Source organism: Dendrobates tinctorius, unplaced genomic scaffold, assembly GCF_039654945.1.
Source record: "Dendrobates tinctorius isolate UK_male_01 unplaced genomic scaffold, ASM3965494v1 ptg000189l, whole genome shotgun sequence".
NCBI lineage: Eukaryota > Metazoa > Chordata > Amphibia > Anura > Dendrobatidae > Dendrobates > Dendrobates tinctorius.
This window is the reverse complement of record NW_027361856.1, coordinates 45,213-69,095: the sequence shown is the minus strand read 5'-3', so window position 1 is coordinate 69,095 and position 23,883 is coordinate 45,213. Positions and strand designations below refer to the sequence as shown.

Below are 23,883 nucleotides of genomic sequence, written 5' to 3'. Positions count from 1 at the left end.
ACAGGAAATCCAGTCGTCCCTGGCTACCTTCTCCCAGTCATTCGGGGGGGGGGGGGCCCTCAACCTCAAGGTAGAGGAAATATGCCCCTGAGGACATCTCAGATTCCGAACCCGAGTCATCGGTTTTCAGCGGATTGGAGGGAAGAGGGTGAATTAACCCCAACCCAGACAGAGGATGATAAGAAATGGTTCTTTTCCTCAGACGATATGGAGGAACTACTCTCAGCAGTGTCAGGAACACAATGGGAGTAGAAGAAGATAGATCATCCTGCACTGAGCGGGGTGGTCTATTTGGTGGCCTGAAGTCCAGGAAGAAAATGGTTTTTCCTATCCATGATAATATCCAGAGTCTAATCTTGTAAGAATGGGAACTCCCGGAAAAGACGCTAAGTATCCCAGGCGAAATGAAGGATCGGTTTCCCCTGAACGAAGAAGCCGCGAAACCTTGGACTGAGATTCCAAAAGTAGATATCCAGGTAGCCAGAGTAGCTAAAAAAACTACGCTACCCTTTGAGAACTCCTTGCAGCTCAAGGACCCGCTTGACCGAAAGATGGATAGTCTACTGAGGAAGTCCTGGGAAGCCTCAGCAGCTTCCTTAAAAATAAACGCGGCATTGGCCTGTGTAACTAAGAACCCTTCTCCAGTAGTTAGAAGACCATATAAAAAGAGGAACTCCGAGGGAAGATCTTCTAACTTCTCTACCGCTTCTACAGAAGGCAGCAGCCTTTTTAGCGGACTCCTCGGCAGAATCGGTCCGTATTGCAGCAAGAACATCTGTGCTTTCCAACACCACCCGACGGGCCTTACAGCTGAAAATGTGGAGCTATCCTATCAAAATCTAAATTATGCTCTTCCATTCAAGGGAGAATACGTATTTGGTCCGGCATTGGACAAACTATTAGAGAAGGTGACCGACAAGAAGAAAAATCTTCCCGAGTCGAAACCGCCCAAGAAAAAGCCTTATCACCCACCCCAAGCTCAAATCCCTCAATACAGGGGTAAAGGGAAAACAGGGCGATGGAGCTACCCAAAAGGCGGAAGAGGCAGCAATATTTTTCACGACTCCCGCTCAGACAGAGATAAGAAATGATGCCAAGCATGTAGGGGACAGAATACTACTATTAAGACTACTTCCCGAGTTGGCAGAAGATAACCACCGATCAAAGAATCCTGGACTCTGTCAGATGGGGAGTAAAAATAGAATTCTCCTCAAGCCCTCCTCAAAACCTGGAAGTAACACATCTTCCTTCGGCAAGACTTCAAAAAGTTCTGCATTCAGAACTCCAAAAGATGCTGTCATCGGCGGTGATCTCACCAGTTCCAGAATTGGAGCAGGGTCAGGGCCACTACTCCCGGCTGTTCTTAGTAAAAAAAGCCAAGTGGGAAATACCGGGTCATCATCAACCTAAAGAAGCTGAACCAACATGTCTGGTACTAACACTTCAAGATGGAATCGATAAAGACCACAATACCATTGATCAGAGAAGACTTTGCCATGGCCACTATAGATCTCCAAGAGGCCTATTACCACATACCCTTCCATCCATCTCATTGGCAATATCTAAGGTTCGCAGTCACTCTAGATGAAGAAGTGCACCACTTCCAGGTCAGAGTCCTGCCCTTCGGCATATCTTCGGCACCCCGAACATCTACAAAAATAATGGCAGAAGTGGTAGCATTCTTCAGAGGGAAGGACATATGTGTCGTCCCTTACCTGGACGACCTCCTGGTCATGGCTCCCTCCAACACCACTCTAAAACAACACCTGCAATCAGTCCTGCAGACCCTGGCATCCCGAGGCTGGATAATAAACTGGGAAAAATCAGACCTGAATCCCTCCACCTGGAAGGTCTTTCTAGGGATCCTCCTAGATTCCCAGAACCAAATATTCTTTCTTCCATCCACCAAGCAGGTGGGCGTGAGATCAAAAGTCAGAAAACAGTGACCATAAGGTTTGCCATGTCAACATTAGGGTCAATGACTTTTTGCATCCAAGCGGTCCCCTGGGCCCAGGCCCACTCAAGGATACTCCACAGATATATCCTATCCCGCTGGAACAAAGACCTGGAGACCCTCAATACGAGAATCTCCCTACCCCAGCACGTAAAGCTATCTCTCAACTGGTGGCTCAACCAGGGAAACCTAGCAAAAGGAACACCCTGGCTACAATATCCCATGATGTCAATCACAACAGATGCCAGCAAACGCGGTTGGGGAGCAATATCGCCTCAGGGAGTCTTCCAGGGACTCTGGCCCAAAGACATGGGAAAACAATCTTCCAATTACAGAGAACTGAGAGCAGTAGAAGAAGCCCTAAAGGCAGCGGAAATATCAGTCCAGGGAACCCATGTCCGGATCTACTCCGACAATATAACCACCGTGGCCCATCTACGTCATCAGGTCAGCACAAAATACGGAAGTCTGCAAAACGTTTCAGCACAGATATTCGGCTGGGGAGAACATCATCTCCAGTCCCTTTCAGCTCTCCACCTGAAAGGATCCGACAACATCGAGGCAGACTTCCTAAGCAGGACAGACTTAGATCCAGGAGGATGTAGCCTCAATGTCACAGTATTCCATACCATAACCAAAAAATGGGGTCTCCCAGAGGTAGATCTATTTGCGAACCGGGAGAACGCCAAAACAAAGCATTACTTCTCCATAGGTCCAAACGAGAAACACTCAAGGGTGGACGCCTTTGCTCACCTGTGGAACTTCGCACTGGCATACGCCTTTCCACCAATTCCCCTAATACCGAAAACTCTGCAAAAGGTCAGGACATGGCTGAAAAGGAGCTGGTTCGGAGCCCTAAAACTAATGAACTCAGAGGGTCCCCTGATCCTACCCTTGGACCTTGACCTTCTACATCAAGGTCCCATCCTTCACCTGGCTCCCCACAGCTTAAGCTTGGCAGCCTGGCTTCTGAAACCACAATCCTGAAAGCCAGAGGCCTCTCAGATGCGGTGATATCCACCTTACAAAAAAGTAGGAAACCAATCACAAACGCCATATATTCCAAAATATGGAAGACTTTCTCAGCATGGTATGGATCCACTCCCATAGATCCCTTCCACCCAGACTTGGCAGAGATCCTAGATTTCCTACAAGACGGCTTATCCAAGGATCTAAAACCAAGTACCTTGAGGGTCCAAGTATCATCCCTGAGTTCTTACTTCGACCAAAACCTAGCAGAGCATCGATGGATCAAGAGATTTATGTCAGCAGCTTCCAGAATCCGTCCAAAAAAATCCAGCATGGTCCCAGCATGGGACTTGAATATGGTAATAAAGGGTCTAACGAACCCTCCATTTGAACCTATCGACCAGACCCAGATAGATAAACTATCCTGGAAAACAGCACTACTTGTAGCCCTTACAATGGCAAGAAGAGTGGGCCAAATTCAGGCTCTGTCCATCAAAGAGCCCTATCTAAGAATTCTGGACGATAGAATAATTTTCCGGCTAGACCCTTCCTTTGTGCCAAAAGTGTCTTTGGATTTCCACAGGTCCCAGGAAATAATACTGCCCTCCTTCTGCGATAACCCGAATGATGAGAGGGAAGTGGGATTCCATTCTCTGGATGTCCGGCGAGCAGTCCTGGTCTATTTGGAAGAGACAAAACTCTGTAGGAAAGATCAAAATCTTTTTGTTCAGTATGGCGGACCGAACAAATGGAAGAAAGCGTCCAAAAGCTCCTTAGCTAACTGGATCAAGAAAGCAATCACAGCCGCTTATAAAAATCAGGATCTACCTCCTCCGGTATCCCTGAAAGCCCACTCCACTAGAGTTGTCTCCGTCTCCTGGGTAAAAAAGGCTGATGCATCCATTGAGCAGATCTGCAAGGCTGCGACCTGGTTTTCAGTCCATACCTTCACTAGGCATTATAGATTAGATCTTATGTCAGTACGAGATCTAGCATTTGGCAGGAAAGTCCTGCAAGCCATGGACCCTCCCTAAACCATTATTCCACGACAGCACGTGTAATTTCCCCCCTAACAAATTTTGTTCATGTGACTTATATGAAAAAATAATATTTCAAGCATTCACTCTATGTGGTCCTTGGAAAACACTGGAGATTAGAGGAAGGGGAAGGCTATTTAACCGCTTGTTTCCTGTCCCTAATTAGGATGGGGAGGCAACCTCCTGTGTGCTGTCGTGGAGGGTCTTAGAAACCCAACTACCGGTAAGTGTAGTTCTATTTTCTGGATCATCGAGAAGGATAAATATTTCCGTTGTGTAGCCTTCAGACTTAAAACTGATGACTCAATGAACAGTCACCATTCCTTCGGGTCATGTTCGCATCCAAGAGCACCAAACAACCCCAAGGCGTCATTGCAAAAAGATAAACTGTTGACATGGTTGAAAAATTAAGGTCTTCTTGATGACTGCGAAAAACAGAAACTCTTGTTCCTGGTAATAAGAGATTCCATTCTTGTAGCCTTGCTCCCAATAATTCTGCCTGCCTCTTTGACAATTTCAAATCTCTGACTAAGTCACTCAGCTCAGCTTGACTGAACACATGTGGATTAAATGTAGAAGGTTCAAAGTCTGGGTCTGCAGCAGTTTCATTTTCCACTGACATTGTTAGTTCATCTTCGTTGTCCATACTTTGGGCGGCTTTGGAACACGAAGACTTTCATCGTGTGGCACTGGTCTTATGGCTGAAGAAAGATTAGGATATTCTATTGATTTTTTTTTTTGTTCTTTGCTGAATATCCTGTTACATTTGTAAGGCAGAAGTAGCAATCTGTTACATGATCTCTCTGCTCTCTCCATATCATTGGGACAGCGAACGGCATTGAAGGTCGTGATCCATTCAGCTATGCTCTAAGTATGTCAGTATTGTCTTTTGATTCCTCCCCTGCCCAGGAGATATGTGGTATGCTCCGTACATAGTCAGCCGAATGATTCACTGCGCCTTAGCTGAATTCGCATAATAAGTGCTTGCATATGTGTAGCTCAGCGATTTGTTATTTCAGTGGAAAATTCAGAATATACGGTTTCAGAAAAAGTTCATATGAGTTTTTAGCATTATAACAGAATATTATAATGTTTCATATCATTTCTCAAAAACCTTACGTGATAGGAAAAATCTGAAGTCATTTCTGAAATCGGCATGAAAAAATCTATCAGGAACACTGAAAATTGTGCGAGGGACAAAACCTTGGTAACAGTGTTATTGTACTCTCGCAAATGGGTGGTTACAGCTAGAAGTCTTTGTGAGTCAATCCAGTTCAACGTTTGGCAATTGTAGGCCATATTTTTTCCTTTTGCGGATCAGCTATAATGGCTTTTTATGGACAACTGAGAAATTGCAAATAATCTATCCATGTATAAATGGTAGAAAAAAAAGATATCTTTGTTCTAACCCCAAAATGGCAATAATGTTTTTTTTTTTTCTAATTGTTAAGCTGATCTAAGGATCCGTCCAGCTTCTCTTCCTTATCTTTTGACCCATGTATTCAATGCAGACTGACATAACTAATCTAATGCTGGCTAAAAGGATTGAAAGATGGGGCATGTGTATAATGAGCTCTTGGGAGACACAATGCAGGATGACATTTGTGTGACCTATGTATTTGTTCATGCTGACCGCTTTCATTCAGCAGCTTTCTATATATAGCTGATGCTTTGAGGGATGTAAAGATGGATTTCATTAAAGACATTGATTTTGGCACAAAAGGCGAATGTGCATGGTTTGGCCAGTTTTTTTTGCTTACGCAGTGTTTCTGTGTTGTAGCTTGAAATTGGTAAAATATACAAAGGAAAGTGTTGCGCTGTCACTGAATCTAAGACGTTGACTCCCAATTTAGGCCTGGACAAGTCCTGAGCTTCAGCGTAATGTACTAAGTAACCACTGTTCTCACGCTTACAGATGCTTGAAGGGTTATTTTCATCTGTTAGGAAGCAGAACAGTAGGTGTGCGACTGTCAGGTTTGGTTTACTTCTCCCCTTTCTTAAGTGACACTGCATTAAGTCTGGGATGGCAGTGTAAATTATTAAGTTGTGTGTCTTCTGTGCTTTCGCTCTCCCTTTCCATAGGTCAGTATATGCTTAGAATGCAATAGCAGCAAATTGCGCGGACTCAAGCGAAAATGGATACGGTGCTCAGCCCAAGCAACAGTTTTACATCTTAAGAAGTTCATTGCCAAGAAACTCAATCTATCATCTTTTAACGAGGTAAGACCTAGCAGTGAACCTTTTACTTTCGTAAGAAGATACCATTTTGTTTGTAATTGAACAGGAGTGTTCGTTAAAAAGCACAAACAAAAAAAAAAGCAATTTGTTAAAGGGGTTTTAAGGGACTTTTCTTAGTATACGTCATCAGTATTTGATTAGTTAAGGTGCGACACCTGGCACTCCGCCGATCAGCTATTCCAGATGCCAGCAGCAGCCGGATGTGCTGAGCTGTGGAGCTCCATGGCACAGCTCAGTCAACGCAATAGTGAGTACTGCAAATCTACCATTTATTCAAATTATTAGGAGGTGGATGTGCAGTACCTGGCCAAGGCCACTTTGCAGTTGACAGAACTCTGCACTGCTGGTGCCAGGAACAGCTGGTCGGCAGGGGTGCCGGATGTCACACCCCACTGATTATATACTGATGACTTATCCTAAGGACAAATTGTGGTTAAATAGCTCATATTCTATCCTCCCTTTTCATTGGCTACAAATCCTAAATCTTATGTAAAAAGACGGGACCGCCTCCCTCCTTTTGTCTTATGAGGATTTATTGGCGTCGTAGAACTGAACAGATCTTGATGTGGAATCCGTTGATTTTAATCAGCACTTTTATTTGCTTATTTTGGTCGGTCACTAGCTAAACTATATTTTTAGTTGGTGGAGAAGACTTCCAAAAATGACATTTGTGTTCTTTTACATTTTTTTCTTGATTAAATATTTAGAATCAGGTCAAATGTTTGCAGATGGTTCACCTGTCGTTTCATGTAAGATATTTTTAATCCTGTATTTCAGTTGGATATATTATGCAATGAAGAAATCCTGGGCAAAGATCACACACTTAAATTTGTTGTTGTCACAAGATGGAGGTTTAAGGTAATATTTTGTACCTCTTATTAATTATGTAGGAAATGTTCCCATTTCTACCTTTTGGCTTTAACTTTGATTATTTTTTATAGATTTACATTCATGTAAAGTTTTAACCAAGAAGACATATGGTGGGTGGGAATATTGAATACCCTCATTAACAGATCAACATTTTATGAAAGTTAACAACTTCACCCCAAGGGTGGTTTGCATATTAACGACCGGGCCAATTTTTACAATTCTGACCACTGTCCATTTATGAGATAATAACTCTGGAACGCTTCCACGGATCCCGGTGATTCTGACATTGTTTTCTCATGACATTGTACTTCATGATAGTGGTAAAATGTTTTTGATATGACTTGCGTTTATTTGTGAAAAAAGCGGAAATTTGGCGAAAATTTTGAAAATGTTGCAATTTTCCAACTTTGAATTTTCATGCCCTTAAGTCACAGCGATATGTCACACAAAATACGTAATAAATAACATTTCCCACATGTTTACTTTACATCAGTGCTATTTTGGAACCAAAATTTTTTGTTAGGAAGTTATAAGGGTTAAAATTTAAACAGCGATTTCTCATTTTTTAAAACACCATTTTTTTTTTTAGGGACCACGTCACATTTGAAGTCACTTTGAGAGGTCTATATGATAGAAAATACCCAAAATGACCCCATTCTAAAAACTGTACCCCTCAAGGTAGTCAAAACTACATTCAAAAAGTTTATTAACCCTTCAGGTGCTTCACATTAATTTTTGGAATGTTTAAAAAAAAAAATGAACATTTAACTTTTCACAAAATATTTACTTCAGATCCAATTTTTTTTTTATTTTACCAAGGGTAACAGGAGAAATTGGACCCCAAAATTTGTTGTGCAATTTGTCGTGAGTACGCTGATACCCCATATATGCAGGTAAACCACTGTTTTGGCGCATGGCAGAGCTTGGAAGGAAAGGAGCGCCGTTTGACTTTTCAATGCAAAATTGGCTGGAATTAAGATCGGACCATGTCGCGTTTGGAGAGCCCCTGATGTGCCTAAACAGTAGAAACCCCCCACAAGTGACACCATTTTGGAAAGTAGACCCCCTAACAAACTTATCTGTATGTGTGGTGAGCATTTTGAACCTCCAAGTGCTTCACATAAGTTTATAACGTAGAGCCGTAAAAATAAAAAATCATATTTTTTTTCACAAAAATGATCTTTTCGCACCCAAATTTTTATTTTCCCAAGGGTAACAGGAGAAATTGGACCCCAAGAGCTGTTACACAATTTGTCCTGAGTATGCTGATACTCCATATGTGGGGGTAAACCACTGTTTTTGCGCATGGCAGAGCTCAGAAGGGAAGGAGCGCCGTTTTACTTCTTCAATGCAAAATTGGCTGGAATTAATTAAGATCGGACACCATGTCACATTTGGAGAGCCCCTGATGTACCTAAACAGTGGAAACCCCCCACAAGTGACCCAATTTTGGAAACTAGACCCCCCCAAGGAACTTATCTAGATGTGTGGTGAGCACTTTGAACCCCCAGGTGTTTCACTAAAGTTTATAACGCCCGGCCGTGAAAATAAAAAATCATATTTTTTTCCCACAGAAATTATCTTTTAGTCCCCAATTTTTAATTTTCCCAAGGGTAACATGAGAAATTGGACCACAAAAGTTGTTGTCCAATTTGTCCCGAGTACACTGATAACCCCATATGTGGGAGAAAACTACTGTTTGTTTCTAATAGGTGTGCCTTTTCTGGGCAGCTGCGGGCTGCTATTTTTAGGCGGTGGGGGCCTATATCAATGTCCCTTTACCAGCCTGAGAATACCAGCCCCCAGCTGTGAGCTTTAGCAAGGCTGGTTGTCAAAAAATAGGGGGGACCCCACGCCGGTTTTTAAAAAAACAGCATGGGAACCCCTCTATTCCGGATAACCAACCTTGCTTACAGCTGAGGATTGCAGCCCCCAGCTGTGAGTTTTGCCTGGCTTGTTATAGAAAATACAGGGGATCTCACGCCATTTTGTATCCATTTAATTATTTATAGCGCAGACGGCGGCTGATAAATACCCCCATCAGCCGCTCCTGTTGTCATTGTTATTAGCAGCAGCAGGGGTAGACTGATGGGAGTAATAGTTCCATCAGTCTCTTTTATCACTGTAGATCTCATCATTCTTCCCTGCTAGCGCCGTGTTCAGCACCAAGCATCGGAGAACAGTGCTTACTGCAAATTTTCTTCCCTGGTGCCCGTCCTTGCGGTACTGATGCGGCACACGGTTGCCACACGTATTACACACATGGACACTCACATATCTGGTACCGGAAATATCAGGTCATGTGAAAGAGGCCTTATAGCGGGTTTTTATGTTTGGCAGCTGTCACACACTAAAAGACGCTTTTTATTGCAAAAATAGTTTTTGCATCACCACGTTTTGAGAGCTATAATTTTTCCATATTTTGGCCCACAGAGTCATTTCAGGTCTTGTTTTTTGTGGGACGAGTTGATGTTTTCTCCTTCGCCTCATTGGGGGACACAGGACTGTGGTGTATGCTACTGCCGCCAAGAGGGTGACACTAAGTGACTCCTCCTCCACAGTATACACCCTCGCCTCGATTGCAGGCGAAACCAGTTAATGCTGAGTGTCCTAGGAGGCACACATGTCTGGTCTTTTCCCAGACTTTTCATTTTTTTTCTGTTTTTCCATGGAGATGAGACAGGGGCGACGGACCGTATTGAAAGGGTCCGATCTCCCCAAACCAACAACGGGCAAGCACGTGCGAGTGTTGCGTCCACGTATCCTCTCCTGCAACGTGGGACATGATGCCGGACTCGGCCTGACCACCCTAAGGTATTGAAACCCTAGGCTGTACAGAGGCACAGGTACAGTCCATGCGGCCCCCACTGCACCACCAATGCAAACACTTGCGGTGGTGGAAGGAGGCGGACGGTCCCTCTCCTCGTCCCTTGGAGGGAGGATGGAGTTAGGGTGCCTGCACCGTCCTTGGTTTTTCAATACAGCCCCCCCCTCCCCCCCTAACCTGAGGATCAGCTGGAGCTCCAGGGGTGAGGCGCGGAAGAAGGTGGGCTGGGAGGGCTCCTGTTGACCCCCAGGGTCGGCATAGTTGGTGGCCCCATTTTTTCTGGCATCCCCGGGCTGCAGCACGAGTATGGGCACCAGCATGTGTCCCCACAGGTGTAGTGGTTAGCAGAGCCATTTCCTGACCAGGCCCCTGCTTCTGGCGGTCCCGTGTCTGGGCGGGCGCCGAAAATTTAGTCCCCTGCTTCTGCCGGCACAAGGCCGTGAGCGGAAGTCCCGCCCTCACGATGCGTCTACTTCCGGCGGACCCGCCTCCGGAGCCTCGGGCGGGCGCCGAAAATTTAGTCCCTGGCTTCAGGCGCTAGGCTTCGGGCAGACGCTCCACCCACATGACGTCACCGGCGGTGCCTCTTCTTCCGGCGGGCCCGCCCACACGCCATTCACTTTTTGAAAAAGGGAGCAGCTGTTCGGTAGGCTGGACACCTAAGGGGATCCAGGACTGGGGACACAGGACTGTGGGTAAGTGCTACCCCAGAAGGAGGAAGGCCACCCTCTGTTTTGACCAGAGGCTAAGTGTTTTTTGGCACCCCCCCTACAGGCATATCACCTAGCAGGGCCACCAAGTCCAGGAAGGCTAAGACGCACACGTTTCTGTATACTGCGTGCACCTCCTGTCGGTCCACCTTCCCACCTGCACAAAGTAGGCAAATCTGTGAAGCCTGCGATTCCGAACGTGCCCAGGAGCCCTCCCCTGCGACCGAGCCCAGTGTACCTAGTCCCCCTGAATGGGCTCTGTCTCTGTCGCAGTCCATGGCATCGCTTACGAGAGCAATCAAGTCCCTTCGAGCCCCAGATAGGTGCAGGGATAGCGGCTCGCCTGTCTTAGAGGGGTCCTCCACCTCACAGGAGCCTCCGGCCTGTAGGGGCCGCTCTCACACTAGGCAGATGCAGGGGAAATGAATCCACACAGCGTCTCCCGGTCCGTCCGGTGCCTCGGTTTTCGTGAGCTCTGCCTCTCGCTCGCCCTCGCCAGCAGTCGATAACGAGCAAAGCTCAGATTACGACTCAGACGAGCCCCTTGACTTAGTTACTACTGGTTACCAGGAAACAATGGACAGCCTTATCGAGGCCGTCAACCAGACCCTGGGGATTGACAATGAATCCACCCTGGCCTCAGGGCACAAGGTGTCATTTAAGTGGGTCAAGCGGCCTCATAGAGTATTTGTCACTCACCCAGAGTTTGACGACATAGTACAACGACAAAGGGAATGGCCAGACAAGCGTTTCTCAGGCCAGAAAGCGCTCGAGGCAAGATACCTGTTTGCCCTTGATCTTCGTAAAAAGTGGGTGGAATCCCCGACGGTAGATCCACCCGTGTCACTCTTGGCCTCTAAGACCCTGTTGTCCATACCTAATGGTTCCTCTATCAAGGATCCCACTGACCATCTTATAGAGAGCCTGGCTCGCTCAGTATTTGAGGCCTCAGGTTCAGCACTCTCTCCCTCGTTCGCAGCACTTGGGTAGCCAAGGCCATGGTTTCTTGGTCTGAATCATTAAGCAGAGCCTTGCAGGGTATGGACCTGCTTGCAGAGGTAGCAGGGATTGCTAATCAGATTGCGTTGGCCACAGACTATTTGATTAATGCATCTTTGGATGCGGCTTGCTGCGCAGCACTCGCTGCCGCAAATGCAATTTCTATTAGGAGGGCTTTGTGGTTGAGGAACCTCCAAAAAGTCCTTAGCTTCTTTATCTTATCAGAGCGGCCACCTATTCGGTGAGAAGTTGGACCAGCTTATCTCTGACTCCACAGGGGGCAAGAGCAGTTTTCTCCCTCAGCAAAGGGTTAAACAGCTTTTTTATCACCAGCTTCAGACACGGTTTCGGTCCTTTCGCAACCCCGGGTGGGCTGCAGCAACCAACCCTGCCGTTTTAGGTCGTACCCAACCAGGACAGAGATCGTCAAGTCTTATAGAGCCAACCCATTGGGGAGAATGCGATCCCAACAGCCCAGATCAAGGGGACCTAGGTCCCAAAGATCTTCAGCCAAATGACTCGAGGCAAGTTCCTGGCGACACCAGCAGAGTAGACGGTAGCCTACTCCGGTTTCGCCATGTCTAGCTCTCCGTCGTACACGACACATAAGGGAACTGGTGTCCTCGGGGTACAAGTTAGACTTTGTCAAGTACTCCTCAAGGCGATTTTTTTTCTTTCTCATCATCCCAAGATGGATACCTGTGCACAGGCCTTGTTCAAGGTAATCGAATTGCTCCGCCAAAACGGTGTTATTCCCGTACCGGAAAACGTAAGATTTCAGGGTTTCTATTCCAACCTGTTCACGGTCCCCAAAAAGGACGGGACTGTCAGGCTCATTCTGGACCTAAAGCTTCTGAACAGATTTGTCAGTCAGGCATTTCCGGATGGAGTCTCTCCGCTCCGCTCGGTCATAGCTGCCATAGGACAAGGAGAATATTTGGCCTCTATCGACATCCAACACGCGTACTTGCACATCCCCATTTTCCCTCCACATCTGAAATTTTTATGCTTCGCTATCAACGGCCTACACTTTCAGCTCGCAGCCATCCCCTTCGGGCTAGCTACCGCCCCCAGAGTGTTCACAATAGTCATGGCGGTCGTCATGGCCATCCTGCACTCCCAGGGCATAGTCGTCTTGCCTTATATAGACAACCTCTTGATCAAAGGCCCTTCATATCGAGCATGCGAGGACAGCGCCAACATCATGCTAGATACTCTTGGTCAACCTGAAGAAATCATCCCCTGTTCCAGCTCAAAGGATTTCCTTTTTAGGGATGATCGTCACCTCCCGAGGGTTGGTAATTCTCCCTCGGGACAAGGCCCTAGCTCTTCGGCAGGGAGTCCAGGTACTTCGCCAACCAGTCCCTCATACCATTCGTTTTTGCATGAGGGTCTTGGGGAAGATGGTGGCAGCAATGGAAGCAATTCCATCTTTGCCCACTGCAGCACGCCCTCTTGGCATCGTGGGCTCAAGAACCCATTTACACTCGACCACCGGTGCCGTTTGTCCGTACAGGTCAGACAGGCACTTAGTGGTGGACAGTCAGTTCCTCCTTTCTTCAGGGGAAACCTTTTCCTCCCGACCATTGGTTGGTGGTCACAACCGTCGCCAGTCTCCTCGGCTGAGGAATGGTTTTTCGCCATCACACGACCCAGAGACGGTGGTCGCCGCAGGAGGCACGCCTCACGATCAACTTGTTAGAGATACGAGCGATTCGGCTGGCTCTGCAACATTTTCATAATCTTCTAGCAGGCCGCCCCGTCTGGATTCAATCAGACAATGCCACGGCCGTGGCTTACATAAATCATCAGGGGGGCACCCGCAGCAGGGCAGCCATGCACGAGGTGGGGCACGTCCTTCACTGGACCGCGAGGAACCACTCGGTGTTATCAGCAGTCCACATCCTGGGCATAGAGAACTGGGCGGCAGACTTCCTCAGCCAGCAGGGTCTTGCGTCCAGGGAATGGTCACTACATCCCGATGTCTTCCGGCAAATGTGCCAACGTTGGGGAATGCCAGATGTGGACCTGATGGCCTCCAGGGTGAACGCCAAGGTGCCTGCATTTGTCGCTTGGTCCTGGGAACCACAGGCAATTGCCATGGATGCGTTGGTTCTGGCATGGAACCAGTTTCGCCTCCCATACCTATTTCCCCCGCTGCCACTACTTCCGAGGGTCATCAAGAAGATCAAGGCAGAAGGGGATTCAGTGATTCTGCTGGCCCCAGAATGGCCTTGTCGGGTGTGGTACGCTGACCTGGTGCAGCTACTCGGCGACGTTCCCTGGCGACTGCCAGGGCGCCCAGACCTACCTTCCCAGGGCTTGATCTACCACCCGAACTCGGGGGCCCTGTGTTTGACGACTTGGCCGTTGAATCCTGGATTCTGACCCAGGCTGGGTTCAGACACAGTGTGGTTGCTAGAATGGTTAGCACCCGGTAGCCCGCCTCGGCACGTATTTGCCACCACACCTGGAAGGTTTTCTTCACATGGTGTCAGGACCACGGTTGTTCTCCACTGAGTTTCTCTATTCCCAGCATCTTGGCTTTTCTCCAGTCTGGCTTTGACTCAGGTTTAGCTCCAAGTTCCCTCAGGAGACAGATATCGGCCTTATCCGTCCTTTTCCAGCGCAGGATTGCTACCAGTCTGCAGGTAAAGACCTTCATACAGGGGGTCTCATACTTGGTACCCCCCTATAGGTCCCCTCTGGACGCCTGGGACCTTAACCTGGTCCTAGGTGTTCGCCAGGAAGCTCCATTCGAACCACTACAGGATGTCTCTTTGACATACCTTTCCTGGAAGGTGGTGTTCCTCGTGGCGATAACATCAATCAGGCGGGTCTCGGAGCTGGCAGCTCTATCTTGCTGAGCTCCGATCCTGATATTTCACAAGGATAAGTTGGTTCTCAGGCCAGCTCCCCCTTTTCTGCCGAAGGTCCTTTCCTCATTTCACATTAGTGAGGACATTATCTTGCCCTCCTTTTGCCCGGCACTGGTACTCCATGTGGAAAAGGCTCTTTATACGTTGGATCTGGTGAGAGCTCTCAGGAGGTACGTGTCACGGACAGCATCCTTTCGTCAGACAGACACGCTGTTCGTGCTCCCCGAGTGTTGCAGGAAGGTACTTGCTGCCTCAAGATCGACCATAGCCAGGTGGATTCGTCTGACGATTCAGGAATCCTACCGCATCAGAGGCGCAGCTGTTCCAGAAGGGATCAGAGCGCACTCAACTCGAGCAGTGGGCCCCTCTTGGGCTCTTTGGCACCAGTCATCAGCAGAGCAGGTATGCAAGGCGGCAACCTGGGCCAGCCTGCACACATTCTCCAAACATTACAATGTCCAGCCTTCAGCAGATGCAAGCCTGGGTAGGATTCTCCAAGCAGCGGTGGCGCACCTTTAGACAGGAGGTGCATGTAGCTTGGACCGGTGAGTCGACTTCCCACCCAGGGACTGCTTTAGGACGTCCCACAGTCCTGTGTCCCCCAATGAGGCGAAGGAGAAACATGGATTTTTGTGATTCTCACCGTTAAATCCTTTTCTCCGAGACGCTCATTGGGGGACACAGCACCCACCCTGTTAGCCAATTGGCTCTTTTTGGTTAATAGGTATTTATGATACCAGGTGGGGTTTTTTCTAGACATGTTACCTGCATTGAGGTTGATTTTGTCTTTTTGTGATCTCCTACTGCTTTTGCACCGAAATGGTTTCGCCTGCAATCGAGGTGAGGGTGTATGCTGCGGAGGAGGAGCTAACATTTTTTTTTTTTTTTTTAACTCCCTTAGTGTCAGCCTCCTGGCGGCAGTAGCATACACCACAGTCCTGTGTCCCCCAATGAGCGTCTCAGAGAAAGGGATTTTGCTGTATCACAAACATTTATATTTTATTGGTACCATTTTGGGGCACATGGCATTTTTTGATTGCTTTCTATTCCGATTTTTGGGAGACAGAATGAGCAAAAAACAGCAATTCATGAATTTATTTTGGGGATGACATTTATACCGTTCGTGGTAAAATTGATAAGGCAGTTCTCCATCTCCGCAAGATAAATAACACTGTCTATGTATAGGAAGCGGTGATTCTGCATGTGTTCAATAAACACATACGGAATCACCGCGCATACAAAAGAGGGCAGGTCTTTTTTAGCGGAGCTGTGTCCTCTCCGCAGCATTTCCTTAACGTGGAAACGTAGCCTAAGGGTTGAAAAAAAAATCCAAAGTTTGTTTAAAAAAAAATTTGTGCCATTTTCCGAGACCCATAGCATCTCAATTTTTCGTGATCTTGGGTTGGGTGAGGGCTTATTTTTTGCGTGCCAAGCTGACATTTCTAGTGATGATATATTGGTGCAGATACATTCTTTTGATCGCCTGTTATTGCATTTTAATGCAATGTCGTGGCGACCAAAAAACATAATTTTGGTGTTTTACTTTGTTTCTCGCTACACCTTTTAGGGATCAGGTTAATCCTTTTTTTTATTGATAGATCGGGCGATTCTGAACGAGGCGATACCAAATAGGTGTATGTTTGATTTTTTTTTTTTACTGTTTTATTTTGAAAGGGGGGGTGATTAAAATTTTTATACTATTTTTTTATATTTTTGCAAGCATTCTTTTTACTTTTGGCATGCTTCAATAGTCTCCATGGGAAACTAAACGCTGCCATAACCCAGTCGACTGTTACATACAGGCAATGATCAGATCGCCTATATGTAGCAGAATGCCTCACTTGCTATGCATGCTGACCAGAGACTATGCCAACGGTGTCCCGCGATCAAGGAGGTCACACCAATGAGGGGAATTCCGGCCCAATGGACAGAAGCGCACGTTAAAAGCCTCTGTCAGAGTTTGACAGCGGCATTTATTGGGTTAATAGCCGCGGGTGGATCGCGATTCCACCCACGGCTGTTCCGAGCACATGTCAGCTGTTCAAAACAGCTGACAAGTGCTGGGAAAGAAGTGGGCTCACCGCTGGAGCCCACATCAAAGGGAGAGAAGCGACATGCGCAGGGCGGTGCTCATAGCAATTCGGCAATGGCAACCATAGAGATCTTCTTCAGACCTCTGGTCATCATGCCGACCCATCGGTGACCGGCAATGGGCATCATTAACAACGCGCTTCCAGTAAGCGCAAGTTAAATGCCGCTGTCAGAGATTGATGCATTTAACTAGTTAACAGCCACGGGTGGATCACTATTCCTCCCGCATTTGTTGTGGGCATATGTCAGCTGTATAGATTAGCTGTCATGTGCCCGCAAAGGTGCTGGCTCCGGCGGTGGGGGAGGGGGAAGTCAGATATCGGCGTGCTATTACGCCCGATGTCAGAAAGGGGTTAAATCAGGTTTTCGTGTATCTGTAGAAGTTGTGTCTGCCAGATTTATGCCTGAATATAAAAAAAAAAAAATTAAATCTTTGAATTTTCACACTGGCCATGGTGGCTTTTTAGACTCTATCTTCCTGTTACAGCCAGATACAATACATGTACATAGCCAAGGTGAGCAGAGTTTGACCACTATATTGTTTCTATTGAAGCATCTATTGTCTGTGTGATGGGAGGGGAGCAGGGTCAGCTAAGACCTAATCTTTTGTGATTGATGGATTCTGTGTTAACCCATCCTGCCTCGGACGATAAGAAGTTTTGCTGAAAACGCTTCCTAAAAGGACAGGAAGTATAAGTCTAAAAAAACCCCAGTCACCAGTGTGAAAATGGTAAGGTTGCTGATAAAGGTCCTATAAAATTTTATATTAAAAAAAAATTATCATTAGGCTATGAGGGGGCCCTACAAGCAGGAAGTTGAGAGCAGATTTTAGCCTTGGTTCGTAAATATGTAATGGTGACCAGTTCAAGGAGATAGAAATTGTGATCCCAGGATATTAAAAGCATCTATTATGCCAAATCCTGAAGATTTCATGTTCTTGTTATGTCCTATTGGTAGCAGGGAGGATTTGACTGTAAGACGTGATTCAAGGACATGCGGAGTTTACATTGCCCGGATGAAAAGGCATGACTCCAGCATACGACAAGACTTGTTTTCTGGTTTAGGTCATTAGAATGATCTACAACATAAGCTTGATTAGAAAAGATTCCTATCAGTGGCTGGATAAGTATTAGAAATTATCAGGGATACAGTGGGCGCTCCTGTTGCAATTTTAAAGAGTCCATAGAAGGGCAGTCTCCAGCACCACAGAAAGAAAGGTGAAAACATATTTCTTAATACTAGCATAGGATTAAAAAGAATGTTCAGAATATGTACGTAGTTTAAAAAAAGGAGAAAAGCCATCCATTTGGATGAGTACATAACTATGAGTAAGGACTCTTAGCCTGAAACGCATAAGCCAATGGATAGCAATTTTTATATATGTGTTTTCCCCTTTTTTCCCTCTGGTGCTGGAGACTGTCCTAGTTACGGACTCTTTGAAGCAGTTTGATCTGGGAGCCGGTTTGGTGTGGTGTATGCCGGTCACTTTGTGCACCACACTCAGACCATAGACTGCTTGAAAGTTTTTCTATGATCTCCATTTGGACTATTTGAGCCTTGAGCTTGTACCCTTGTTGTAGTTACATGTCAGAAGTATTGATTGAGGAGAATGTTCGGGCCTTGTCCCCATCCGATTGCTGAGATGAAGCATAGCACCTAACTGAGCACTTTTGCACTTTCATCATCTGTTTTTGGCTTTCTTCGGAGAACCAAACAAAGTGTTATATTTTCTATGGCAGTGTACACTCTCTTTAAATGTCAGCCGGGCTAAGAGGAACCCAAATGAAGGGGCACAGAGTTTAACTGAGTGCTTTGTCTCTTTGTTTGGCCTCACTTAACAAATCTTTTGACATGTGTAATGTATTCTGTCCGTTTTCTGAAACTGAATAAACAATTTGAAAATGTTTAAAAAATATTTATCTTGGCAGAAATGTGGTCAACATCTGCATGCAACGTGGAAAAAAAAAAGTTAACCTGCAAATATGGGGTTAATCTGCAGCATAGGTTCATTCATCACTCTGTTTATATAGAATGGTGCCTGTGGACGGCCAACCTCGACCCGCCACTGACTGCTGAGTCGCCTGTCGGTCACTGCCGGGTATGCGGTTACAGCCACCGCTCTCTGTACACACAGTGATGACTGAACCCGTATTGGCGCCTCCCACATGACTAACATCTGACTGCTGCCTGGAGGAATAAAGGTAATTTCCTTCTGACTAATAACCTGTAGATTGACCCCATATCTGCAGGTAAATAGCTTTTTTTTCACATGACTGGTTTCTTTTAAGCTAACCCTAGTTTGTTTCCTATCTGTATCAAGAAGTGTGACCAAACTCGTGATGTTGTGCACCCTGTTAACCATCAAACACTGCTGTTGTGGTTTTTTTTGTTTGTTTTTTGGGGGGAGCCTATATGCAATATCTTTCATTGACCTAAATCAGGGGTGTGGATCCTCAGGCCCACAGGCAGATTTATCCCTTGATCACCATGTATCTGGCCTCTGGGCAGATTCCAGGGGACTGCAGCCCTTTAATTTCTTCTTACTCACTAATGAATGCCTTGGCATCTGCAATGAATGATTGCGTCCTGATACCAATGTTATTGGCAGGATGGGCAGAGTCAGAGCTCAATATTGTATGGCCCCCAAAGCATGGTATAACTATCTAAATGGCCCTTGGCAGAAAAAAAGATTCCCCACCCCTGACCTAAATGCAGACCATAGTGCTAAATCTTAATATTGGCTGTTTCTTAGTTAAATTCTGTTTTTCAAGGTAATGGTGCTATAGGACTAGTTACCTGAACAGATGGATGGACGTGCCTCAATATCTAGCATAAACTGGTGAATAGACTGCAAAATAGAACAAGCATGTTTTCAGCCACTTGATCTGCACTATGCAAAGTGAAAAATTGGTGTAGGTGTTTTTCAATACGAACTAGATACATTCTGTAGCTTTGTTTGTAAACCGGATATGTACCGTATTTTGCAAATTATAAGACACACCCCAAATTTTGAGGAGAAAAATGAAAAAAAAAAAACTTGTTTTAATAAAATGGTGGTGCTTCTTACATTCCATGCGTCTTATTGCTTACCGGGGATTGTGGCTGCGGTGAAGCGGGGTCCCAGGGTCGCTGCTGGAGGAGGCAAGAGTGGAGCGTTGCTGCAGGCCGCAGGCAGGGATGTGAGGGGGTGTTCCGATGTGCGCCGCTGCGGGTGTTCGGTGGTGTGGGGGCTCTGCCGTCATTTTGTGGAAGCCCAAAGCCCTCGCACTTAAATGGTTTGCTGTGCTGTGGACTCCGGGAAAACGGCTGCCGGGGCATGCGCAGATGGAGATCTCAGCGCTGAGATCTCATCTCCCGAGATCTTGGTGCCGAGATCTCCATCTGTGCATGCTCCTGCAGCCATTTTCCAGGAGCCCACCGCACTGTGGGCTGTAAGTGCGAGGTCCCTTGGCTTTCACAAAATGTCGACAGAGCCCCCCCCCGCATCACTGAACACCCACAGAGGCGCATATCGGAACACCCCCTCATTCCAGCCTGCAGCACTGCTCCACTCTTGCCTCCTCCAGCAGCGACTCTGCTCTACTGCGGCTGGTAAGGTATATCCGCATTATGAGATGCACTCCCATTTTCCCCAAAAAATTTTTGGGGAAAAAAGTGCGTCTTATAATCCAAAATATATGGTATGTAACTTGGAATAGTAGGTAGAAAAAAAATAATACTCTCCTGACCCCTTCAGCCACTTCGCTGTTTTCCGCCTGAACTCTAGTCCTCTTTTGGGCCAGGACTTACTGCCGCGTCCAGTTCTCAGAGGTTACTGCACATTTTAAAGTTGCTACCTCAACATTTCAAACTTATCAAATGCAGTTACCTCTGAGGCTTGGCATGCCTGGAAGTCTTAGAGATGTGGCACACAGCATCAGAAAGACCTGCTGGAGATGTTTTTTTTGTTTGTTTTTAACTAATTCTCCCCTCACCTGTTGCCTCATTGCTCACCGTCCGGTCATCATCTTTTCGTCATCGGCCGTCGCATCTCAGGTCTCTTCGCTGTAGGTCAGGATTTATGGCCATGTCCAGGCCTGAGTTTACTGTGTGTGAAAAGGTCGCAATGTCCGCACCACAACCTTATGATGCACAATGACCTCTGGGGCCTGGACATATCCGGAAGTCTTGGAGATGCTATGGTGGAAAGAAGAGCACCGGACTGCGGTTATAGAGGTCATCGCTGAGGTGTAGTACTGTATATTAGGGTTTTGTTTTTTTTCTACGTTTGACTTTCGGAAGTTGGGAACCACCTGTACTTGAATGCTTTTAAATGAGACACACAATTATACTATAAATTCCCAATACTTCCAAGTATATCCTTCTTATTTACTTATTTATTTATTTTTTAGCTAAGTTGGGTTATGCCTGTTCTGACATTTACAACCTCAAAATTTTGCTATTTCAGAAATCACCTCTACTGCTACATTACAGACCGAAAATGGACTTGCTGTGAAAGAACTTAATTGTCCAGTTTTTGCAGAGACTATCATGGGCACCACCACAGTGCACTACATGACTCGTGACATGTGACCTGTACCAGCGGATTCAAGCCAGAAGATTGTAGCGGAACCACAGGAGAACCTCTTCACTTCAACATGTTTCTCTTGCGCAACACAATACCAGAATTCTGGACAGGAAAAAATATTTATACTTTTTGTACAAAAAGAGATAATTTTTCACAACTCAAGACACTACCAGCATGGCGTTTACAAATAATTGAACACTTTTCATAGATAATTCATGTCTTTGCTGCAGACTACATCCAGGTTTGTTTTTGAGATGTATTGATCGTCGTATATATTAATAAATATATATATCTATATATATATATATATATATGTAACAGATAAAAAGATTGACACCAAATTACCTTAGGTTGCTTTTTAATTGTGAAAAGATTTTATAAATCATTTGCAATTAAAACCCTCTTATTAAGTTTACTTTGTAGATACTTTAAAAAAAATGTTTAGGCTGGTAGCCCAGTGCAGACATTTGAGCCAACATATTTGTCAAACCAATCCGGGGTTGTGACTGTGCCGTCTCCAGAATTTCTTGCAGAGATTAGTGATTGGATTATGCATACTGACTGGTGCTTATATTTGTGATTTGTTGCCACAGTGCACTTTTGGCCTTTTGCTGCAATATTATTAGAAGATCCCTCTTCTTGCGCCACATGGTTGTACACCCGTTACCGCTCATCACGTTAGTACAGGCCTGTTTTGGTCTCGGACAGCATCATTCGATATCACGATGATCGGTTCCGATTTGAGACCTTGGTGCTAACTTTATAATATATTGACATGGTACAGTACATCTAGTCAGTGAATAACACAAGGACACTGGCTGACATGTGCCTGCTGGTGTTTCATGGTTCCCCTTTGGAAGTGAACCATGTAACTGTAAAAGAATGTATTACATGAAAACTGAATGCATATATTCAAGACACAATCCACAATATTTGCTACTATCTATTGGATCACTTGAATCTGATATGGTGCTACAAAGAACCCTCTGTTGCTGAAATGAATGACCTTAGCTGTATGGGCCGGTAGCTCCCCATTGGCGGCACTGTCTGCTTAGCGTTCCCAACTAAAGTGATCAAACTCAACACTGTATAGCTATGTGTATGTGTTAACCTAACGACCTCAGCCGTAAAATTCCATGCTTTTTTTTTTTTGTCGAACGCCATGCCACAAAGTCTACTACCCCCTCTCCATCCGCCATTGTCTGGTCCCTTTTTTTAATAAGTCGAAAGCAAAAAATGAAATAGGCTAGTTTTGCACTGATCGAGCCGACATTCTGCAGATGGGGACACATGAAGGAGATATATTGGATTACTGAAAGCCTCTGTGAGGTGCATTGTACTGTTGCTCCTAGAACTTCTAAGTAAAAGTTACATCTAAGAATGGGCGAAGAAGCACTTTTTTGTCAGATTTAGTTTGATACATCTGTGCTGTTCTCACAAGCCACACTTGGCCTATTGTACCGGAACTTTTTTTTTTTTTTGAAGGTGGGGAATTGTTTATCAGTGAAAGGGGTTTAACAACTTCTTTTCACTGCACTGTGTCTGCAAAAATAATATTTATATGTCTTAACTGTACCCTGCAACAGTGAGACGAAAGGTAGCCAGGTATACATACGTTTTTGTTTAATATAGTTCATATGGAAAATAGTAAATTCTGACAGAATATATGAGAAAATTTAATAAGGATTGGTGGGGTTGAAAAAAAGTAAGTTTATAAAATTATTTATTCTATTTTAAGCTTTCTATATTATTTTACCATTGAAAAGGTTTAAGTGGCCAGCTTTATTTACGGGCATATAAAATTGTGAAATGTTTAACAAGCTTCATTTTTTTTTTACTCATCAAACCATAGCAGTGAGTCAAAGCATCAGGAATGCAAATGTGCAATAGACTTGCAAAATGCCTAGTTTTAAGTAAATGTTTGTCTTCAGCGCTATGAAGTAGGATTTCTTTCCCTTTCCTCTTTTGATATAAAGGGTGTCTGACACCCCCCAAAATACACTGTAAATTGGCTATACAGTGTTGTAAGGGATTTGGTCTATATTAAAATCATACTATCACTGTATTGGTTGTGCCTGAGAAAATAACTTTTTTTTAATTCATATGCAAATGAGGGAGCAACATTGCACCCTTATGCCTTCTAATTTGAATTTTGGGGCCCTTTCCCTGCTTCTGATGGACAGTACTCGCCTCCCTGAGTGACTGGATGTTGCCAGCATGTGCACATGAATATTGACTGTACCAGGCCATGTATGCACATAGTGGTCAGGCGCATTCTCCTCTCCGTCGTCTTTCTGTTGATGCCATTTGCCACACTAATACAGCCAGATTTTTGGCGAGCAGGTTCAGAGAGTTCTATAAAGCCGCTCGATACACTTCCAGATGTATTAGTACAGTGAGTGGCACATGCAGACAGAAGACGGGTAGGGGAAAACGCCCGGCTGGGTACATGCAGTGCGCATGCGCACACACCCGGTAACGTCCAGGCAGAGCTCGCTCAGGGAAGCAAGCACTGACAATGAGAGATGGGGGAAAGCCCCTAATATGTATATAAGGTGCAGTAATAGTGCACCAACTCTTGGCCTTGGCAAAGGGTGCATCATCGCCCCCTTATTTGCACATAAATTATTTTCTCAGGCTCTGTGCCAGTAACAGGTACAGTGCCAGTATGATTTTTGTAGGCGCTAAGTTGTCTTTAACACTGTATAGACCATTTTAAATACATTTTGAGGGTGACAGGCT

The 23,883-nt window shown here is 45.5% G+C and overlaps 1 protein-coding gene across 1 annotated transcript in view; it reads left to right on the top strand.

The window, feature by feature from the left end:
• The window catches only part of LOC141055617 (polycomb group RING finger protein 3), a 152,675-nt gene extending 129,670 nt beyond the window's left edge, over positions 1-23,005 (top strand). Inside the window, exons 7-9 of the mRNA XM_073552261.1 lie at positions 6,043-6,180; positions 6,976-7,056; positions 21,022-23,005. Of these exons, the coding sequence (XP_073408362.1) occupies positions 6,043-6,180; positions 6,976-7,056; positions 21,022-21,069 (267 nt within the window). The 3' untranslated portion in view covers positions 21,070-23,005. The remainder of the gene's footprint in view (positions 1-6,042; positions 6,181-6,975; positions 7,057-21,021) is intronic.
• Positions 23,006-23,883: the final 878 nt, after the last annotated feature.